Source organism: Drosophila biarmipes, chromosome 2L, assembly GCF_025231255.1.
Source record: "Drosophila biarmipes strain raj3 chromosome 2L, RU_DBia_V1.1, whole genome shotgun sequence".
In the NCBI taxonomy this organism is placed as follows: Eukaryota; Metazoa; Arthropoda; class Insecta; order Diptera; family Drosophilidae; genus Drosophila; species Drosophila biarmipes.
The window spans coordinates 4,920,222-4,942,978 of record NC_066612.1 but is presented as its reverse complement, the minus strand read 5'-3'; the positions used below and the strand labels follow the sequence as shown (position 1 = coordinate 4,942,978).

At 37.7% G+C, this 22,757-nt stretch overlaps 3 protein-coding genes across 3 annotated transcripts; all 3 read right to left on the bottom strand.

Annotated features, from left to right (window-relative positions):
* Positions 1–1,929: 1,929 nt before the first annotated feature.
* LOC108033497 (accessory gland protein Acp29AB-like) lies at positions 1,930–2,337 on the bottom strand. Its single transcript, XM_017107841.1, has one exon. It carries the CDS (start codon positions 2,335–2,337, stop codon positions 1,930–1,932), a length of 408 nt encoding a protein of 135 aa, XP_016963330.1.
* An 8,318-nt stretch (positions 2,338–10,655) lies between these two features.
* Positions 10,656–11,800, bottom strand: LOC108033733 (juvenile hormone acid O-methyltransferase). Its single transcript, XM_017108288.3, has 2 exons — positions 11,149–11,800; positions 10,656–11,083 (listed from the first exon to the last, which is right to left on the bottom strand). The coding sequence occupies exons 1-2, from the start codon at positions 11,798–11,800 to the stop codon at positions 10,842–10,844; spliced, it is 894 nt and encodes a 297-aa protein (XP_016963777.1). The 3' UTR covers positions 10,656–10,841.
* Positions 11,801–14,898: 3,098 nt separating this feature from the next.
* Positions 14,899–22,535, bottom strand: LOC108033489 (phenoloxidase-activating factor 2-like). Its single transcript, XM_017107831.1, has 2 exons — positions 22,419–22,535; positions 14,899–15,768 (listed from the first exon to the last, which is right to left on the bottom strand). The coding sequence occupies exons 1-2, from the start codon at positions 22,533–22,535 to the stop codon at positions 14,899–14,901; spliced, it is 987 nt and encodes a 328-aa protein (XP_016963320.1).
* Between the last annotated feature and the right edge of the window lie 222 nt (positions 22,536–22,757).

The window sequence follows — 22,757 nt, the reverse complement described above, 5'->3', positions numbered from 1 at the left end:
CATTTGAATATCAAAGCCTTGTAATTTCAGCATCTTTTTTCGTCTTTGTCGTTGGCTATGAGTTTTTTCTGTCACGCACAAAGTTCATTTAAATTATAATCGAAAATTTGTAACATTTGATCGAAACACTGATAAGAGGTCAAGATATTGAGGTTTAAATTGCCAGGGCGGAGAAGAAAATGTATTTTAAGTTTATTTATTTTGGAAAAAGAAATCGAACATTAAACATTTTGCAAGTATGCATAGATTAAATAATATATATGTATATTATAAGGACTTAGGTTACGCAAATCTCAAGAAATTCGTACTATGAATTATAAGCCATTTTTATTTTTTACAAAAATTTTAAAATAGGCTTTATTTTTAAACAACTCCCCCTTAAAATATTTCCCAAATTTAATTATATACCATAAATAGTCCCCATTTCTAAGGATCAGCAATGCGACGTATGCTAATAACCCAACTAAAACAAGCGATGAGCCATCCTCACTCATCGACCCCCAATGCCCCCCTACTATTCGATATTGTTCCACCTCGTGGCCATGAAATTGCTTTCCGCTCTCCGCAACCCACACTTCCCGAAGCCGATTCCTAGAGCCACATCAGGATTCATCTGGCTGCCGCATATTATCCTGGATTGTTATCAACGGCAAGCGACCCATATAACTGCAGGCCTCGGGGTCGCAGCCAAAAAAAGAACAGCAGGCCGGGGGCGAAATGAACTCAAACGAAAAAAAGAGCGCAAAAAGAAAAACAAATTTAAAAACCAGAAAGTAAGCGCGATTTTTGTAACTCGAAAGGCGTATACCCTTCTATAAAGTTTAAAAAGTTAAAAAAAAATAAAGTCCAAAATAAAATTAAGCATAGATTTAATACAGTTCATTGTACAAAAAATAAAAATAGATAAATAAATATTTTTATAATTTGAAAAAAAGTATATAGTAATATTAATACAGCTTTCTGAACAAACAATATTTATTTTCGTATTTTGAACATAACCCATTTATTTTTATGTATTTGCTTGCCTTCATAATGGGCCGTATTTATTCGTTTTTTTCATGTTAGAAATATTTTTCAAGTTACAAACTCTATTTCGAAGCGATATACCCTGCAAAGGGTATACAAAAAGTTTGACTGAATCCGTTTGGGGGGAGGATTCAGTTCCTAGGTTTGGGGTGCGTTTTCAGGGCCGGCGCCTGCAGATAGGCACAATAATTGTATCAAAAGCATATTTTCCATTCTGGTAGAACGAATTTTATGCTTTTTCAATAAACATTAACCGATTTCGGTATTTTTTCATATGCGCACCAACAGCGAACCAAAAAAGAGAAAGTAATGGCAATGAAAATGTTAAATGGCAAGCAGCCGAAAAGTATGCAATCAGTCATGCGTTCATTATTTCATAGACTGAGCTCCGAGGGCATACTGTACAGTGTATATCCATTTTTTTCAACACAAATATGCAAACAGAGGACTTTCAGGCCGCGAGTATGGCAATCAATGATTTGGAAATATTTTCGTTTAACATTTCGCCATTGGCTTCATTTTGATACCGAGCCAACCACTTTCCCTTTAGGATTTCATTCCACATTTTTTCATTCACTTTTTAATTGAAAAACAACTACCAAAAAAAAAGTACATCATTGTGTTTAATAAATATTTATTATGCGAATAGTAAGAAATTTATTTTTTGCTCGGTTTACTTTCCTAAAAAAGTTTGGGTATTATCAATTTCTAAGAATATTAGTAGGCATTTATAATCAGCTAAAGTGAACAAAAAGAAATAAATCTTTTATAACGTTATCAGTTCTACAAATTAGCCTGACAAACAAAATAAAATTCCAGTTCGCAATTATCGTCGTACATATGGGCGCCAAACATGGAGACACAGCGCTCGCTTTTGTTAAGGTTGTCGGGTTGATCGGATCTTCAGGCCAGGAAGGGGGCCTTCAGGCCAGAGGACCAACTAGTGAATTCCCGTGGATTCAAGAGGTTGTTGAGGTCCGTCCAGTATTTACCCCGCGCCTGCTTCTCGTAAATAGCATCCATCTCTGGCTGACTCTCCAGAGTCGCCAATGAACCATTCAAATTTTCGCAGGCTTTGATGGCAGCGAACCAATTGAGTCGGGTATTCTTCTCTATGTAGAAGAACCTTTGACCGATCTTCTCGAAATTAGCGGGGATTGCCTTGGCTGGAGCAATCTTATTATTTTCAGCTGCTTTGATGGGAATTATGGGTCCACTTTCTTTAGAACTAGCCAAGCTCTGTTGCTCAGCAGCCGTTTGTGTCACCATTAGGTTTATCGTAGTCAAGCAGATTCCTCCCAGTTGTTCCATTTGAAGTTTTGATAGCCCAGGAATTGCAGATCCAGACGCCACGTTACATCCAATAAATGCGAAAGCGAAAAATAACACCGACTTCATCATTTCGAGTGCTCGCGACTACTGAAGACGAAAGCTCAGAGGCTACTCAATCGGCATAAACAGCAAAATCTCTGCTGTCAAAACCTTAGTCATAATACGATTAAAAATTTCTTTAATCTTTTTTTTCCATATCGCTCTCCCTCTATTTTAATTTAATTTATTTAAAATTTAAATATATAATCTTTTGTTTTGTATAGCAACACCGATAAAGATCCTGTCTCTCTCGCTCTCATTAAATTCAATTGATGCATATAATTGTTGCAATATTATTTCTATATGTTTTAATTCAGCATTGAGGCAACATAATTTTTTAAATCTTTTGAATTGTATGGCAACACCGTTCTCAATCTCCCTCTCTCTCTCTTTAATCCAGTTCTTTCAGCACTTTGAAACTCACAATTTTTGTAATATTTTGTTTTGTATGACAACACATTTAGTTGTCTCACTCTCCCTCACTTTCTTTTTCTCAATCTCTCTCTCTGCCTCTCTCTCTTTTAACACATTCAGAAAGCTTTTATAAATTTTAGATTTTGTATGGCAACACCGATTTTTCTCACTCTTTCTTGTTTCAATTCTTTCGGTATTGAACATTTAACATTTTTTAAATGTATGCTTGGGTATAGAAACGTCGTCCATTCTTTTTCTCACTCTCTCTCCTCTTCTCTCTATTATACTCGTATATAATTTAAAAATATATAAAAGAAGTTTTCAAATATTTTGCTTAGTATGGCAACACCGTTGAGTCTATCTTTCCCTTTCTATCTCTCTGTGAATTCAATTCATTCAGCATTTCCTTATCAGTTATAAGAAAAACCATAGCATCGCTGCCCTTCCAACAAAATTAGCCCAATCTTTAAGAGCCAGACCAAGCATGAAGGTCACAGCGATTGGGGCGACACCATTAGCATCACCATAATGCTGCTGGCCACTTGTTTGACTCAATTAGATTCATTAGCAGAAAGTGGCGCAAGTGTCCAATCTAACTTTGACCATTCGAAGGACTAGCCATCGAAGGACGAGGCGGCCAGGCTAGGTCGGAGGAAATAATAAATGCTTGGGCACATTAAATAAATGATTATTACAACGGGGGAGCGTGTTGGTGGACGGGACCTTGATGATGGGAAATAAAAGCGCAGCAAAAATGTATTTTATTTACACAGGACACATGCGCAGCGAAGTTATCTTGCGAGGCAGTGGGAAATAAAAATTATCAACGTGCGAAAATAAAACCCAAGCCGATATAAGGGGTACGCGATGTGCCAAAGTAACGATTGCTCTGTAGCAACCATAAAAACTGATTATGTCACTTGATTAGATGGCTCTTTTTTCGCAGCCATCCCCCTCGGAATCGACTGACAATCGCATAAAGCTGAATATTCCGCTTAGTTTATTGTCTCACAAACACATCACTCAAATCGCCGAATTTATGATCTGTCGCACTGTCATAAATGTATCGAATTCTTGTCGATGGTCGTTCGTTTCCGCTTTTGTGCTGGTTCTCCTTGAATTTCCACCCTCGCATTTCCCGCGGCCCGTAATTAAAATAATAATTTTCACGAAAAACTTAAGACCTTGTAATTATAATTGTCAGTGGTGCCAACCCAGGAAGATGCTGGGTTCCACGAAGTTCGGGGTTGCTGCTCATTAAACATAATTTTTGTGTAAACAAAGGCGAGTGTAACTTGAGAACAAAATCGATGTCGGGTTTCGTTTGCTGCCCCACTGCTGAGGGAAGTGAATGGAGTGGGTGGTTCTCCAAAAAGTCTCACAGTGTATACTACTCTTTACCCCCGAAATTGCCTGTTTTGGACAGCACACAAAAGTATGCTTAAGATATTTTTTAATTACCCATCAGAGGAACTAAAAGTTTACTCCGTAAAAATTATATATCAAATTAAAATAAACTAAAAATAAATAGAAATACTAAACGAATATATAACAAATAAGCATAGCTTTTTCAAAAAACACATTGTTATTTTACATATTTTTATATTAATAAACGCTTGGCTGTTCTTTGGTATTGCCAATTCACCATCCTTAGCTCTCTAACAAGCTAGCCATTTATATGGGGCCTCCAATTATGTCATCGCCAAATAAGTAAGTTGAAAACCTTCAATTACATAGACTCATCAGAGGCCCTATTCTTCAGAGACATCAATGCCAGCTTAATTGACAAGTGGAGGTCAACAACTCAATGCCTCGAAACAAGCAACTCATTTACATGTCAACTAAAGACAAAGGACCTTCAATATGTGGATAATGGCAGATAAGAATAGGGTTCTGAAATGTTGAAAAAAACCAAATAGATGAGGGCTAAACTGGTTAATTATAGCTAACCCCCGAGCGGATGATGCAGCAGAAAAAGCTAACCGCAAGGAACTTATGTCGTCATCATGTCAACGGCTGTTAACCGGGGCTTGGGGGATTTCTCATATAAGGGTTTCGGGTTCCGGTCCTGGTCACTTGACCGCAAGAGTTGAAATATGCCACTGCAAATTGAAAAACCAATTTTATTGACCCCCGGGCAGCGAAACTCCAAAGCGAGGGGCATTGGAAATGATTGAAATGAAATTGGAATTGAAATTTGATTGGTCAGGAATTGGAAAAGGTTTTCGACTTCAATATAATAAACATGACAGGGAGTTACTTAGTTCGTAATTCTAAAACGTCATAATAATAATATATAGATTGGGTTGACAACCTTTAAATAGCTATAACCAAAAAATAATGGTTTAAAAATTATTACTCATGTATCTTACTTTATGGTAGCCCCCCTTTTTTAGAGACTAAGGATCCTGAAATATTAAAAAAAAATAATTTGTTAATGTTATTAAATATATTAATACTAAATTAATTTTTTAAACCTACAAATAAAAGTGAAATGAAATTAAATATTAAAAACTGGGAAAATCTACTTTAACCTTCATTCCCCTTTGCTGTATCCTACAAATAACTATAAAATATGTTTTTACCAAATACCTTTACCTTTAGCTTGCAATTAAATAAACATAAAGTGTCAGTGACTTGGCCAAATAATTTCAATAACCAAAATTGGCTAGAAGAGCCCGAGAGGAAGGGACCTTATAAGGAAAGTGCTGCTTGCGGTCGTTTTAAACAAACCGCAGGTGTTGCATACATTTGCCAGCTTTGCATTAATTATGATGTGTGTGTCTCGGGAGAAAGGGGGGAACGGGCTGAGGAGAAAGGGAAATGGTGGGCGGTTAGGGTCCAGGGGGCGTGGCGCAAAACTATTTGCCGCACTTGCGACCAAAAGCTTGCAGCTCGTACGTAAAATTGTAGCATACTTATGGGCTAAAGTAATTTTATTGCCATGCACAGGAAGCTGCACAGACGCCGTCGTCCTGGAGGAGGTCCTGCGGAAGGGAGTGGCAAACCCAGATCCCCGTAGAGCTCCTGGCACATCGTGTGACCCGTAAACTTTGCAGTTTCTTTGTTTGGACTTGGCCCAACGAGCCGGGCCCAAGTTTGTTGCCGCTCTTATTATTTTAGTTGGGTAGTTTTCGCTAGTTTCAACCGTTTGCTGCTGTACAGATAGAGAAATGTGCCACCCTATCAAAGAATTATTTTAGTATAGTATATCTGGTATAATCCAGATACAATATATCAATTATTTTCTGCTAATTTTTTTTTGTTTCTTATAAAACGATTAAAAGATACATTTTACATCTTTGTGCAGGGTATATTAGAAAGATGAGTCCTTATAGCCTTAATATAACACCATAAAAATAAAAAACAATTCTTTTCATGATAAGATACTGGAGAACTCCAAAAAATAGCTTTTGAACTTATTTTAATATCAGAATATTTAATGTTTTTATATTTCTTTATTTAAATCGTTCCAAATATATGTTATACCACTGCGCCAAAGTATGAACTGTGACTCTTTTATGCTAGTAGCCTAATTCATAATTAGAAGGAATTTTTTATTAAATATACTATTCTTAAGGGTGTATTTTCTTACGGTGTAACATTTTTTCTTGCTACCGTGGCGAGTGGATGATGTAGAGATCCTGCGTCCTGGGTATGCGTCCGCACATAAAATGTTATTGCGAAAAACTATTAAATTTCTCCAGAGATGAAAATATGATCAGAAATTTAAATCGATTTATTAAAAGCCGTCGCAGTTGTTCTTACTACGTTCAAGTGATTGGAGTTGGTTCGTTACTTGGCCCAACGGGGAAGGAGGACTTTTAACTACGAAAAGGAACATGTGTTGCCTCACAAAAGTTTTGTCCCAAACATAGGAAAGGTTTCCAATGCGAGACGATTTCTGATTGATGGGAGTGTAGTTGGTACAGTGGATGGGTAAAGGGAATTTCTAAAAAATTACAAACAATAAATACCAAATAAATAGATAATATCTACAAAATAAGTTTAAGAAATTGTTAAAGCATATTAAATTAAATATCGTGTCTTTGTTCTAATCAATATTTTAAAATTGTTTAATGCAATTAAAAAAAGCAAGAGGTAAAGTATTCTTTCTTTTTATGACTGCCTAAGCCAATTAATTTTCATAACTACCCACTGTGCCAAGTTCCTGGTTGCCGAACCCATAGTAATCCGCAAAAGCAGTCATATTTCGGTCAAAACTGGGGAAAACAAAATTTACTATGTACACTTAATGTCTAGACAAAGCTTCCCAATTACCTTATCCGATTACACGAAGATTTGGTCCACGAAGTGTTGGACAAACCCCTCGGAACGGAAAGTGTAAACCCGATCCCAAAACCCAGGCCCAAAAGCATGGCTTTTTGGAAAACCCTTGACCCGGCACGCCAGGAACTCTTCGAGGGAAATCTTCATATTACTGTTGTCCCTTTTTCAGGACACATCCCCCCCCCCCTTTTTGGAGCGGAAAATGTTGAAATAATTTGGGCAAAAGAAATGTTCTCACACCTCTCGCTGCGGGGGAAAGGAGTAAAAGGCACTTAAGTGCCTTGGCCAGGACTCGGGTTTTTAATTGAAGTGCAGTCCAGAGTCCTTGTGTGTGTGTGTCGTTTTTCAAGCAGGTGTAAAGTTAAATCATAAAATGAAATTAAAATAAACCAAAGCCGAAGCTCAGGCCAAACGTAATGAAGTACGGAAACACTCCACAAAAAAATGAAGGGGAAAAGAAAGAAGAGAAAGGGATTAAGCGTGGGCTAACTCGACATCCCAAAGGGTTTCCGTTTCCGGTTGCCTCCCCTGGTGCCCGTAATTAGCTGCAAGTTGGCTAGCAAATTTTTCGAGAAATTTTTCTACAATTTTTTGTACCCACATTTTTTAGGTAAACAACATTTTGTTATTGAAAAATTCATGAGCCCTTGCCTGGAACATTGACACAAGGACTCGATGGGGTGGCTCAGGGGCGTGGCACGTGGACTAAATGTATAAATTGAATATGTAATATAATGCAAATTTCTTTAAAACCTTTTTGATTTTTATGTACTATTTTTTACATATTGAAAAATATTTTAAAAGGAATTACAGGTAAGTATAAGGACTATCTATTATAAAACATTTTAATTAAAAGTTCTAACGAAACTCTACTTTTTCCCGAGCCTAAACTTAACACCTCTTCAGCTCTTAACCCCTTAACGCCTACGCTACTGCCCTTCGCCTGTGCAAACGTTTTTGTCATATTACAATATAATTTATTAAAATTCTTATTTGCAACGCAAAGGACGGCAGAGGAGGACAGAAAGAGACGGCCGAGGAGGACTGTGCTGTAAAAACAAAGGCGCCTCGTTAGTGTTGAATTTTTAATAAAAAGCCGCACATGATACCACGAGTCAAAATGTAAATTACAATATTCCTTCTATAATTTGCTACAATGAGGCACATTTCTCGTTGGCCCAACCTCTTGTTACTTGATGTGCCTATAATTGCCTATTGGTGGCCATTAAATAGATAAATCCCTGGCAATCCTCTGCTTTTTCGAGCTGTCCCTTTTGCATTTGCATATGGAAAACGCAATCAAAACGCCGGAAAGTCAACAAAACCGCTAAGTAAACTCAAACAGAATGGTCAGTGGAAATGTGGGTGGAAAACCCACCTGAAAATCCGAGCATTTCATTGCGTTGGCTGTGCATTTGTGTGAACTCCACCGAAGTGCACACGCCCCTCGCAGGAACATATGTATATAGATACATATGTGTGTATATGTGTATAGATACACCGCATCTGCCGACTTTCAGTTCCGGTATTCGATGTTTACTTTTGCGGTTACGCCTCCGGAATCGCCCGGAATCGGGTGGGTCAGCGACCATAAACGCTGGGTCAGCGAATTGCGCATACGACTTGTAAACAAGCGTGTATTATTCAGGGTTGTCGCAGATATGTATTCAAACCTAGGGAAAAACATTTTTCTAATATTGGTAACAATTCAAAGCAAAAATGTTCTCAAAACAACGTACATAACAATACATTTCCTGTTTTTTAACCACAATTGTGCGTTCTCAGTACTAGTAGATATGAAAATCAATTGTTATACCCAGAATTCCGTATTTTTGGCATTAGCTGATAAGAAAATAAAAAAATATTTCATTGATAGAATTATTTAAAAATATTTTTTCAACTCTTATACTCAGCATTCTGTGTTCTTAAAATTGGCTGATTAGAAAAAATATATAAAAAAGCACTTTAAATTAATAAATAAAATTTTAAATGCTTTTCTACGAAAGTGTTTCCTGTATATTTGGGTATTTAAAAAATGTGCTGCGTTCCTTAAAAAATAACTTAAACACAAATTAAAAGATATTCTGATCAAACAAGAAATATACAATATATTTATTTAGAAAGCTAATCCCCCCAATACAATTAATTCGGATAACGAATTCTTCCAATTGTTCTTTCCAAGCCAAAGCACAACAATTTCCCCCCGAAATCTTTTAAGTTCGAAGAAAATTAGCCCAGCAAATGATGCAGAGAAGGAAAACCGAAATGCCAGGAACAGGCAATTAAAGAGCGCCCAATACCAATAGCCAACCCACCCAAAAATCAGAGGTCCCCCAACCTTCCGGGCAGGCAGCCAAGCAAACGGAAAATTCATTACAAACAAATTAACAAATAAATCAAATTTCAATACGAAAATTTGTTTGCGAAAACAATTTTGAGACGGGTTGGTAAGTTTCGGGGGATTATTCGGGGGGATATACTTATAAGCAAATCGCATGCCACGCCCCAACGCGGAAACCAAGGAAAATTGGGCGGCGGAAAGGGGGAAATGTAGAATCCATTTGACTGACAGGCGGCAAATCGTCTGAAGCCCAGCCAGCGCACTTGAGAAATCATTTATCTAAATTAATTCCTGTCGTTTACATTTGCCAGAAACAAAGAGTGGGGGTCCTTTGGGTTATAAGGATGAGCTGGGGAATTTCTCGGGGGTAAGTTGGTTTTAAATGGTAAGGAAAACAAAAATCAAAGATTAAGACAAACATTTACTACTTTTCGAAGGGGGGTTCCAATTGCCTGGAAGCGAGAAAAACTCACGCCCGGAAAATTCTAGCCCACTGATAAATGACATGAATGCGCATTTCTGTCGACCTCGCGTTAATAACTCATTTCGAAATTCCACAACGAGCCCCAACATACGTAAAAAAAGACCGAAACACCGAAAACACAATTAAAATTGTTCTTAGACTGAAATGGCAACGTTTTCAACCCTTTCAAGGGGATCCCAGAAACTCGGCTTACCCCCATATTTTCAGCGCGACGGGCGGCTTTTCGTCTGAGCAAAAGTTTTGATACATCAAAATCGCGAGGGAAAAGCGCGGTTTTTGACGTTAAGCCCTGGGAAAGATGAAAAGTTCCATTCGAGAGTGAGAGTTAACCCCTAACAACTAAATATATGCTACTAAAATGAGAGGGAGAGCGGAGAGTTCTACTTGCTGGCCGGAATAATTGGTTCTGTCAAGAGCAGCAAATATAAGGGCTAAGCCTCTCTATAAATGATATATCAAATGGCATACTTGATTACATATTTTATCTGTAGGTCGGTAAAAGTGTTATTACTCAAATGTAAATATTGTTGTATAAGATTGTTGGGTAAGGTACGTTGGTCAATGTGAACATTACATAGATTTAACATTTTTATGGTTAAGTTTGTTAAACAAGATCTTTGGAAATTTCTTATTTATTTTTTTTTAATTTATAGTATAATGTAGAAAAAATATGGGCTATGGGTTTATTTTAAATCAATTCTGTGGGAGTTTCTTAATAATAATACAAAATTCTAATGGCCTTTTACTAAAATCATTTTTATTTATTATTTTATTTTTAGTACTGCATATACATATGTATGTTTGACAATTTCTAGGAACAGTTTGTACTTAATTTATTTAAGTAATGTACATTATTTGGCATTAATAGACTCTATAACAATTACCTCTGATTTCAAAGAAAAATAACCAAAACAACTACTTAATACCCTTGACCAAGTCTTGATGGGTGGGCTCCAGGAAAATATTGTTTACAAATTCGGGAGTCTTGCGAGCATAGGCCACAACCAGTTTATAGGGCGATAGGAACTTCTGCTCCTCGTTCCTTTCGCCCTGCTGCAAGTTCATGGATATAACAACGTCTATGAAGTCATCCAGGAATTCCTCATGCAAGTCTGCAGGCATGCGCTCCAGAAAGGGGCAAATGGCTTTCACATTATCTACAAAATAGAATATAATAAATAATAATAAAACATATTATAAAAGATTTATAATTTTTACTCACCTTTCACCGTCCTGACACCCTCGTAAACAAATACTTCGTTTCGTATCTCCACATTGTGCTGGATGAAACCCACATCAGCCAGGAGCTGGCTAAATTCCTCGCCAGGCTCTGAGCTATGGTGCAGTGGGGATATGAACTGCTCCACATCCTGCATGTAAGACGACCACTTTTCATTCGTTTTGAGGATCTTATAGACCTCGTAAACGGGGTTGGAGGCCAGGAAGGCCAGGAGAACATCACCGCCTTCGGGTTTCAGGAGATTGTAGATATTGGCCAGGGCTCCCTTGAGGTTCTGCACCCAGTGGAGGCAGTAGAACGAGGTGACATGGTCGAACCTGCCACTCAGCTCCTCGGGCAGTCGTTCGCATCCTATGTCCAGAACCTGGAACCGGGTGCGCTCCTCCCCTTGATAGTGCTTGCTGGCATAGCCCACCATCTGGCTGGAGATATCGGTGCCCACCAACTGGCCCCGGATGGGGAGCAGGGGCCTCACGAAATCCATGAGCACATTTCCGGATCCCGAGCCCACATCCAAGAGGGCGTCCTCGCCATCGGAACGCCACTGCAAGGTCGAGGCAAACTCGTCCAGAATCAACTTGGCATCGTGCCTTTGCACCTGGTTGGCGTGCTGGTATAGAGAGGCCTGATTCATCTCGACAACTGATCGCCGATTGGGGCCGATCCCAGCTTTATATAGCCCCGGTTGTGATGTCATCACCCGGAGATTCTAATTCTCTCGCCTCAGATCCCGCTCTCCAAGCCATGACGTCGGGCCAAATACGTACGAGCATTATTTATTTTTAAAGCTTGATAATTTTATTGGTTCCGTTGAGGGGAATACGAAAAAAGAGAGCGAACTAACACCTAGGGAATACACTGGTCAACAAAAAATATAAACTAAATTCTTTAAAACATTTAGAATTTGGGATTATGTTATTCTTACTGAGTGAAATTATACTTAAATATTAAGGGATTCAAAATATATTTCAATGTTGAAATAAAAATAGATTCAGTTAAGATATAGTTTAGTACTTCTACAAAGATTTTTCAAAATGTATTAAAATACTTTTAATTTAAACACAAGTTTTTATATTTTATACATAATAAATTAGGTTTGTTTAAAACTTAAGACAGCAGTAATCAATATATATATAAGCTATACATACTTTCATATAGTATTTTAAATATTTTGTTTGATATTTATTTTGATACTAAGCAAAACCCTGTTTTTAAAAAAAAATTAATAAAATATAACATAGGTTTCATACAAAAATAATGTTTTAAGTGTTGAAAAAAACGTTTAGCAGATATCAAAAGGTAATACATAAACGTATATTACTCAAAAATTTAACGACTGTTTAAATGTTCTCAGCTGCTCACGCGACAATAAAAAACACCAACAAAACCTCGTGCTCGTTTTTATCTTCAGAAATCGGGCATGGAAAGCTCAAGTTCTAGGTCAATGGAGCTTAGCTAACGCTTCCTTCATAGAACTACAGTGCCCAAGTACGTAACCAGCCATAGTCATGCAAATCGCCAGTGAACTTGAGCACACCCCTGGAAGTGAATTCCACGCGAAATCACCATAATTTTCATGACCAGTGTACCAGCCTCCAATTGAACAATGGCGATAGGCCGCACAAATGAATGAGAATGCCCCGAAAAGAGCCCATAATTTTCGGTGAACCCGAAGGTGCAGAAGTGAAATATCTTTGGGGTGCATTCAACCCAAGAAGACATGAGCTGAAAACTGAAGTTGGTTCGATGACCTACCCTAAGAATTTTTTAGAACAGCACCAGAGATGGTAATCTATTTTTGGAGATTTATAAGTACCCATCGATAATGATTTGTCCAAAACAGAAATAGGCATTGGGGAAGGAATCTTTTTGAGTGGGAGACCGGGCTCACCCTTTGCACCTTCTCTGCGATATAAATTCATTAAAAACATTCCATTTAGCTGCAAATTACATTTGTGTAATTGCTGCCGGGCCCAGCGAGCGAGGCCCATGATATTTGAAATATTTCACATATGAGCAGTACGACCGTTTGATGTCCCCGGGATATGAATATACTTATACATATTCCGGACCCCAGCCCACGTTCATGGTCGGAATTCTCCAACACTCGACTGGCAGCACAGCCGTATAGATTCATTTGCCAAGAGTGACATCAAAAGCCCTCGCCGGGGCTCTGTTTCTGGCTTAATGTGTGTGGGCGTTACGGCTGGTTAATTGCATTTGTCGCAGACTCTTTTCGGCCAAAAGGGGTTATTCGGCCCGCAATTACCGAGAGCTGTCGATTGGCTCGAGCTGTCACAGAGCCACGGAAATCAATTAAATCGTACGAGCCAAGCCGAAACGAACCGAGCGGAGGTCTCCAGGATCTCGATTCATCGGGGAGTGTGTCGACTTCCCCGGCTTGGGGTAATGCATTTATATCTCATAAATTAATTATTGTTGGAGATAAGGAAGCAAGGAGGAATTTAAGTGACAGTTGTCTTCGGGAATAAACAATCGATTTCCATTTGTGTGAGCCTATAGGGCAATAAATGCGGACCAACATTACTTTAACTTTTAAAAGGGTTCGCTTATCGCTTTTGAGAAACCGAAATCTTATGTTATAATTGGCATATTCCTTGTATATGAATCATAATTTTACGATTTGGGGCTTGAAATCAGCCTTAAATAGGTATTTTCCAATGAAAAGTTTATCAAAATTTGTTCACCAGCATTTGAACATAAATAAACCAGCTAATTTTGCGGGGAATTTCTCAAAAAATAAGGCATATGTGTGTGCTAAAAAGATTAAGTAACCAAAAAAAAAGATTGCTTAATGAGAATTATATTTAAAGGACTAATAATAATAAAAATATTTAACTAAATATTCTCAAATTTTTATAATAATAATAGTTATGACAAGTTCCTTAGATGATGGGAGTCTTAAGGCATTGGTAGATAGAATAATTTACTTTTACCAACTTCACCAAGCTTCTTACTTAGTAATCCTAAGCCAATTAATTCGGCTTACACCTCCTTTCAAAACCTCAACCACCCGCTTTCAGGATAAAGAACCCCGAGGAAAAGTACACAAAATCGCATTGTTTTATGTGCATTCTAATGGATCTAGGAACACTTATAAGAACAACCCTAACCCCAACTCCCGTACTTTAGTTCTCCTTCCCAAGAAATCATTCGCACACACTTGAAAACTATTTAAAGTTTATCTAACCGAACAGTAGACCATAGAAGTCCGTTCTGGTTATTCGTCCATGTGGTATGGGGGTTGGCAGTAGGAACAACAAAAAGTTTTGCATATGTTGAAATATCAAAACAACAAACAAAGCAAGAAAATCTTAAAAAGAGAAAGGGGTTGAGGGTGAGATTCGGTGCTTCACGGGTGGGGAAATGGGTTTTTAATGTCCCAAAGGGGAATTCTTCGGAAGCCGTAGATAACCTTATATTCATACACTTAAAAATATAATTTTAAAATTTGTTCTTTTCTTTTTTTGTTCAAATTGCTTTTATATCTACAACCAGCTGGAATTCTTCATTTCCATGTAGAACTCACTCTTTTTGTAAAAAATTATACGATAAATAATACGAATTTTTTGGAAGTCCCCAATTTTTTCATACTCTGTAAAACGATTTTCCATATATAAAAATATTATTATATTATTCCTAAATCGTACAGTTTAGTAGGTAATATAATATAGAATAAATAGTTAAAAATAATAAACTCATACTGAGTAGTTAATTATAGTTAAACTCCAGCAGGTTGTCATCAATCCACTCCCGAAACATGGCCACGTCTGTATACATTCCCGGAACATTTTCCAGTCCGCAGGACATGCCAAAGTTCACGATTCCCACCTGGATGTAGATATCCCCGAACCGATCGCCAACGGGGCAGAAAAGCGGCGATCCTCCGTCGCCGAAGCAGGCATCCTGGTTCAACTCGCCTCCGGCACAAATGATACCCTGGGGAAGTTGATATTTCCAGCCCAACTTGGTCAGCTTCAGCTGTTGCTCACACTTGTTTCGACTTATCATGGGTAGATCCGCCTTGTTCAGGACGGAGGCGTGGCTCGGATGGGTGATATTTGTTTTTCTCCAACCGGCTACAATGCAGCGATGTCCTTCGAAGGAGGTTTTCGGGGTCGGCAGACAGATGGTTCGAATATGCTCCTTCAGTTGGAACTTAGACTTCAGGAAGAGCAGCGCCAAGTTGTTGGCACCACTCTGATAATCGAATCTTTCGTGACACACTACCTTCTTCACCCCACGTTCCTCGTACTGGAATCCCTTTATGTTGGAGTTGAAATCCCATTCGCCAGCCCTTACCACAATATCATCTTTCTGTTCAAATTTTACACGATGTGCAGCGGTGAGGACAACTCCGGGGGCGATCAGAGAACCGCCAGCCCAGAATTTTCCGTTTTTAAATAGAGCCACTACCCAGGGATATTCGCCAGGAGTCACTTGATTACCGGAGATGAACCTTTTCATATACTCCTTGGAATTGCTCTTTCCGCAGGGTTGATTTTCTAGACCAACTTTGGTAGGGTTCTTAGGTGACTCGTACAGAACGCACCTTGCAGGCGGTTCTTTCGTATCGATTTGCTGGGAGTAAAATATTATTTACAATATTTATTTGGCATAAAAACCTTTTTAACTAAACTCACTTGGCGGGGAACTCTGCAACAAATCTCAGACGATCTGCATCTTGCTAGGCGATAACCGAATAAGAGTGCCTCTTCTGCACAATGCTCTTTGGGAATACATTGGAAATTGCAGGCATCACCAAAAATAATTAAGGAGCTTAGCAGAAGTGCTCCGAGTGCCCAGAATAGTTCCATAACTGTTGGAGTAGAGAAAGTAACTAACAATCCCATGGCGTTTGCTGCCTCATTTTATACGTTTCAAATGCGCCAGTCATACTTCTTTATCAGTATAAGTCCTAGGCTAAGGAATTTTTACGATTCGTACTTTTAAAATGTAATAAAACAACGTCATTGGTGATAATGACGTTAGAATCATAAAAAATGACGTAGAAACATAACTATGACCACTCACCAGAATGAGCAACAAATATTAAAAAAAAGGTCAGAATATGTTTATTAATTGCTAAAATTTTTTTAATTTAGTTGTTCAGCCTAATAATAAAAATATGTTTAAATGTGGAAGTACGTTTATAAAAAACAACAGTTTTTGGTGATGCTTTAATTCCCAACCAGTTAAAGCGCTGCTTGCAAGCTAGCTGTCCAACACTGGTAATGTTTGCAGCATATAACATTTTGTATTTTTCATGAAATCACTCATAATTTTTGGCAGTGTACAAGCCGTAATAGAAGAGTGAGCAATGCGGATTTAAAATACAAAGTAAACGGCGATTTGTTGTTATTGATTAGAGCGGACAGACCCAGACAAACATATGAGCTTATCCTTGGCTTCATCATCTCGGCTTCCCCACGAAAATCCAAGGGGCGATTTTCCTGTCTCCCAAGACGACGATGCCCGCAAACTTGATGAGTATTTAAAAGTTTTCCATTGTGTGTTTGATGAATATTTAATTAAGCATAAAAGGAGCGCAGCAAGAAGGGGAAAAACTTCGGCAAAGGGTTGCTACTTGCTACTGTTTCACTGTGTTTTTCTTTTGGTTTTCACTTCCTTTTCGCCGAAAACATCCCATTTCCCCAGCCCCAAATTTTCCCAGCTTTCGTGTGGCGAGCTTAGAGAGTGCAAAAGAATAAAACAAAATCAATTAACGCTTCCTTGTTCCGTGTTTGCCTTTTGGCTGGTTGTGATTTTCAAATACCCTTTCTATGGGGAAATTAAAAGTTAGACTTTTGAAAAATTTCAAAAAATAATGTATGAAATACGCATTATTTTTAATCTTTTTAGAAGACTCATAAAGAAGACTCATAAATTTAAATTAAAAAATATGAAATTAAATCTCCCAAAAGATGAGTTATTTTTTTTAAATTTGACACAAAAACTAGAACGGTTTAAAAATGATTTATGCAACCTAAAAAAATAATAATACCATTTAATAAAATTCTACATTAATGTTTACGAAAAATAATAATAAAGTTAGTTAATTTATAAAAAGTCTAGATTTATGTGTACTAAACTCTAATTAAAAATTTAAAATAATTAACTCAAATTAATGAGTGGGTAAACATTGTATTTTTTGTATTATAATTTAAATTATATAAAAGCTGGTCAGAATTTTTTGTAATAATGCTAGAGTATCCAAAATTCATTAACGAGCCTGTCCTGGAGCTCTCTTGTTTATATAATTTTTATTACATAAGTATTTTACAAGTTGCGAGCAAAAGGCCAGGCAAAAGAGCAGCGAAAATAATTAAATAGTAAAGAAGGCAACGCGCCAAGAAAAAGCACCCCCACCCCCTCCCAATAATCCCGCCCACTCAACCCTTTGTGCCACTTTCTCCCCACAACACACATTTCTTTTTAATTTTTCCTTTCTTTTTTTTGGAAACTCGGCGCCCAAAGAAGCCCACAAATAGCCAAAAGCTAGCGAGTGTTGATGGCAGCCTGCGAAATCCTTTCACATTTTCTATATGTATATGCATATTCCTTCTTATATTAATTTGTTTTTCTTTTTTCTCGTCGATTTTTTGCGGGCGTTGTGAAAATTAATTAAAAATTAAATGAATGAACGAGCGCTGGATAATGAGCCCCTAAGCTGATTTTGCGCTTAAAAGTATGCAGTGGGAAAAAATTGTCGAGCTGCCCGAGCATGGCATTCAATAACAATTTCCACCCCACTGCCACGCCCCCCTCAGCTATACAGGTATTTCGCCCTCCACCCACCACCCCCACCCCACCAACAACAACAAAGAAAGGAAAAACTTGCAATTTTTTGTCGCTTTTTTTGTTTGTATTTTATTTTCGTTTAATATCGACAAAGCGCCAGCGGTAAAGAAATCAGCGGTGGGGGCTGCGAAAAAAGAGCACAGAGAAAAACGGTGAAATTTTCTTTAACGAAACAAAATATTTTTATAAAATAATCAAGTTTTCCTTTTGCGCTGTTTTGTTTGTTGCAAATTATTTTTAGCTTTGTGCTGGGGCGAACGAGGAAGCTGTAGGGCGTTTTATGTGTTCGGGTGTAAATTAAAATCGTCCGCATTGCGCTTTTTTCATAATGAGGAAACCGTGTGTGGGGGGAGGAAACTCAATATTGAAAGACAGAAATAAAAATTAATTAATAATGGCAAAATATTTCAATGGAGCTCAGCATCTCACAAAAAAAGAGAGCAAGAATCGATGATGAAAGGAAAAATATGAGAGGTCGAGGGAAATTTAAAAGGAATTCGTAAAATGATATTTTTTGTCAGAGGAAAAGTGACGTCCTATTGGGGAAAGATATATACTTATAGGGAAAAATATACATTTCCTTACGCTGCAACCTTATAGTTGAAGTCCTTATACTCAGCTAAAGACAGTGCGAGGGAGATGGAGATATGCATGCAGCAAGTTGGCAACTTCATTTGCTTATAACTTTTTAATAAATGGTCAGATTTGATTTATTTTTTCTTTAATGGATTTGGTAAGTTAAGGAAGGCTCACCTGATATATTTTAAGAACTTATAACTGTATCTTAAACATATATTTATTTACATTTTTAAAGAAAAGTATGTATTTTCCCTGCTCTTTTTTAAGCCAAAGCTTCAGTTTCGAATACGAATTAGCTTTGTCTGAATAAATGACCTTACCCCAGAGAGACTCAAAGTCAAATTAAAGGCAAAGCCACCCCTAAACCGCAAAACATTCTTACTTCCATTGAACGCCAAAACCTTGACTATATCTCGCCACCCCCTTGAAAAATCGGTAAGGACAAGGACCAGCCGAGGGAACACTATCAAAAGTCAATTACAATGCAATTATTGTTTTCCCCCCTGCCATGGGAAAACCAGAAAACATTCTCAAAGGCCATTGAAAACTTTAATTGAAAATATCAAATTATTTTCGAGTTAGCGTCAGCATAAAAAGTAAAAAAAAACTCCTTGAGTTCGCCCTGAGTTCGATGAGGTTTTTAGGGAAGACCTAGCTAAATATTCGAAGTGAGTAGCCAAAGATACAAAGATACTTGTGTGTATGTAGACCATTAATTACTTGGCCAGATTGCAGAGAACTGGGGGAAAGAAAGTTGCCGCCAAGAGTCAAGAGTCAGGCCAAATTGTAATGAGTTGGCATTTTGTGAAATTCCCCGAGACTCTGGCAGAACCCCACTGAAATATCTCGTTGTAAAGTAGCTGAAATGACATTAAAAAGGCAAAACCCAGCAGAAAGGACACATCCACATCCTTATGGACACTAACCAGCCGGAGGAAAGGCACTCACATATGGGGTTAGGCCCGAGCTGGGGATAATTCTTCTTCAACACCCCCCAACCCCAACCGTCGTTTCATAGTTTACAATCTTATTATCTCGGCTTGGCATCTCAGGGCCCACAGAAACACTCAGCCACCCACCCAAACACGTTTTCCTAAGGCAATTAAAAATCTTCACACTGTCGTCGATGTCCTTTTCCTGGATTTTCCTACGTTTGAGACCATTTTGTTATACACTTGGCCCAGCTTGATTTTGTTTATTAAACATATTTTGCATAAAATTCACTTTATTTGCAGTTTATTTCGTAAGAAATTTATAAGGTTCTCAACTCCCCCCTTTTTCCGTGCGACACGCTTGATAGTTTTTCCTTGGGGTGTGGAAATTGCCTTCTGGAGGAGGGATAGTGTACCTTATTCTTTGATTATGTTTGATCACGTTCTGTTGCAAAGTTTATTTGCTGGTAAGAGAGGATTGTTTGCCTGGGATTTCAGTAGTTTGAGATGCATTACCGAGACTGGCTGAGATAAGGAGATACAGTAGCAGGATTCCAGTGTTCGTAAGGGATTAAGAATGCAACAGTGTTGTAATGATATTTAAGAAGTACAAAAGGGGGGACAAAATTACTACTATAACTACAAAAACATTTAATAGTTTCCTCAAATATCTGTATCTTTTAATTTAAATATACTTTTTATTTTTATTTTTTTAGTTTCTACCAAAATTTACACATAGTTCAAAAATATATTAAACAATAATTTCCAAATTCGTTTTTTGTCTTTTATATATTAGTTCCTTTGTTTTTCAAAGCTCAAAATACTTGAAATATGCTTTAGAGTTCTAAATACTGGTTTTAAATGTTTTTCATTATTTTAATGGTTTTTAAAAAATGTTCTATACAAGCAATTCCTATACACCTTCAAGAAACAACATTTTTTTAAGGAAATTAACTCCAAAATATTTATCTCCCTAATCCCATCAGCGCCGTTCAGCTCATATTCCATTTTCGCCACCCCCGTGCCAACATTTCACGCAATTCTTATCTAACAGATTCACTTCAACGTACTCCTCCGGCACCCCGAGGGCAGTCACACATGAAAATGCCATAAAAATTGACAATAATAAGCCACATATCATCGTTTCACTCTCCACACATATGCACAGACGTACGTTCCACTCGATAAGAAGTCAGCAGGGCCTGCAAATCAACCAGAAATCGAGGGCTACCCTTCCAGAACCCAAAACCGAAAACCGAAAGCCGAATGATGAAGAAAATCCCATAAAAAACAGTTCAATGATATAGAAAAATAGATAAAGCTAAATTTGCAAAAATAACAACAAAGGCACTCGGAAAATGGCAGGGGAAATGGCAAATGGAAAACGCGTGGCGGCGGATCAACTTTAAACTAAGCCGCACAAGGCACTTGAGAGTCAACAACAAAAAATCGAAGGGCACTCGGATCTGCGTGGTGTTGTCAAGTGAATAATGGGACAAATCCGCAGAGTAAATATGACACGTTGCAAAATGGCATTCGATGATAAAAAAAAAGGAATCCAAGGGTTCAGAACCACACGCGGAAATATAACCTCCAAAAAGTTTAAACTCAAAAATTTTAGAAAATAATAATTTTAAAATAAATTGTTTTATATAGGTTTTAAGAAAATTTTTAAAGTAAATTTAAATCTTCTCAATTTAAATCAACTTTTCTTCTTTTGAGATTTTTAATAACCCTTTTTAAGTTAAAATCGCAGAAAAGATATAAAATTTTGGCAAGTGAACATACTCATAAACGCCCCGCATCTGAAAGATGGTTTTGATGTCACTGACAGACGCACATCCTTCGGGAAAGGTGTTTTGACAGGGCGTCAGGGCAAGTCAGGAGTGCAGACACAAAGAAAAAAAAGCAGGAAAAAATCAAACAGGAGCAGTGGCAACAAGGGGTTAATATGTGCGCCGCACCCTCACCGTGGCATATCAATAAAAAGATCGCTCCGCTGGGCATACGAAATGTTTGTTTGATAAGCCAGTGTGGAGAAGTTCCAGCACTCGAAGAAATTTTAAGTAGGATATTAATATAAAATTATTATTTTAATAAAAAAATATTACCTCATCGTTCATTATTCTTATAAATCAAACTATTGACTATTGAACTATTGACTATACTTTTCATAGCCAACATCCGTTCAAAATAGTATCTTAGATATTTTGTCCAGTGTTGGAAGTCGTTCTAGCGGCTGACCCTTTCCCCTGAAGTTAATACAAATATTACGCCTTTTTATGCTGAAAGCAAAAAGTGCAAGCCAAATGTGGCATAAACATTACTTTTGGAAAAAGGGTTGGCCACTCCCACAACTCTCTGTAGCCGCCCCCAGAAGTTATGACTTTGTGTCATTGAATCTTTATGTGTGCATTCGATGTGCATTAAAATTCAATAATCATAAAAATAACACGCAGAATAAAGGCTAAGTTCGCCTCCCCACTGCGCTGGGCTCCCCCCAATTAACCCTTGAATGGCAGAAAAGGAAATTGTTTGGCTCTGTCTTTCTGTGGCAATATGAACGTCACATAAATCTTGGCAACACTACTACTAAGTCGCTATTAAGTAAAATTGACCACATATTTTATCTCATATGCGCACGCAACGAAGGCAGACGAAATAGGGGGAGGTCAGAGGTCAATGGGGCGGCAGTGGGTGGTGGCGGGTGGCCCAGTAGCCAAAACAATGTGCGAGTAAATTAAATCAAAGCTCCAAGAAATACTAAATAAATTTCGAAAAAGAAACAATAAAAGGAAGATTCCGAAGAAGGGAAACTAAACTAAAAAAGTAAAAATAATTAAATTAAATTAAAGAAGGCGTATAAAAAGCTAAGTATTTATAAAATAAATATAATAATAATAATAAACATGAATTTACATTTACAAACCCAAAACCTGTGTTCAACTGGGCGGACAGCTGACGGTCCTCCAGGACGAACAGGAGCTGAGGGATCTTCCCAGACAAATCAACGATGTGGTGCACGAGGGCAATCATGTTTCCTGGACAATCAGCAAGCGAGCATGATTAACTTGGCAATTCAGAAAACCCAACAATGCAGACAACAGCGAACACTGCGTCGATCTCTACACAGGCGTGTTCTACGTTGACAAGTGCGGGACCAGATACTATTTTTTTTGCGAAGCCAGTGAAGGTTAAAAAAAACATTTATACATATGCACGCAATTTAATTTAATAATTTAGTAAGTCAGCGTTAAC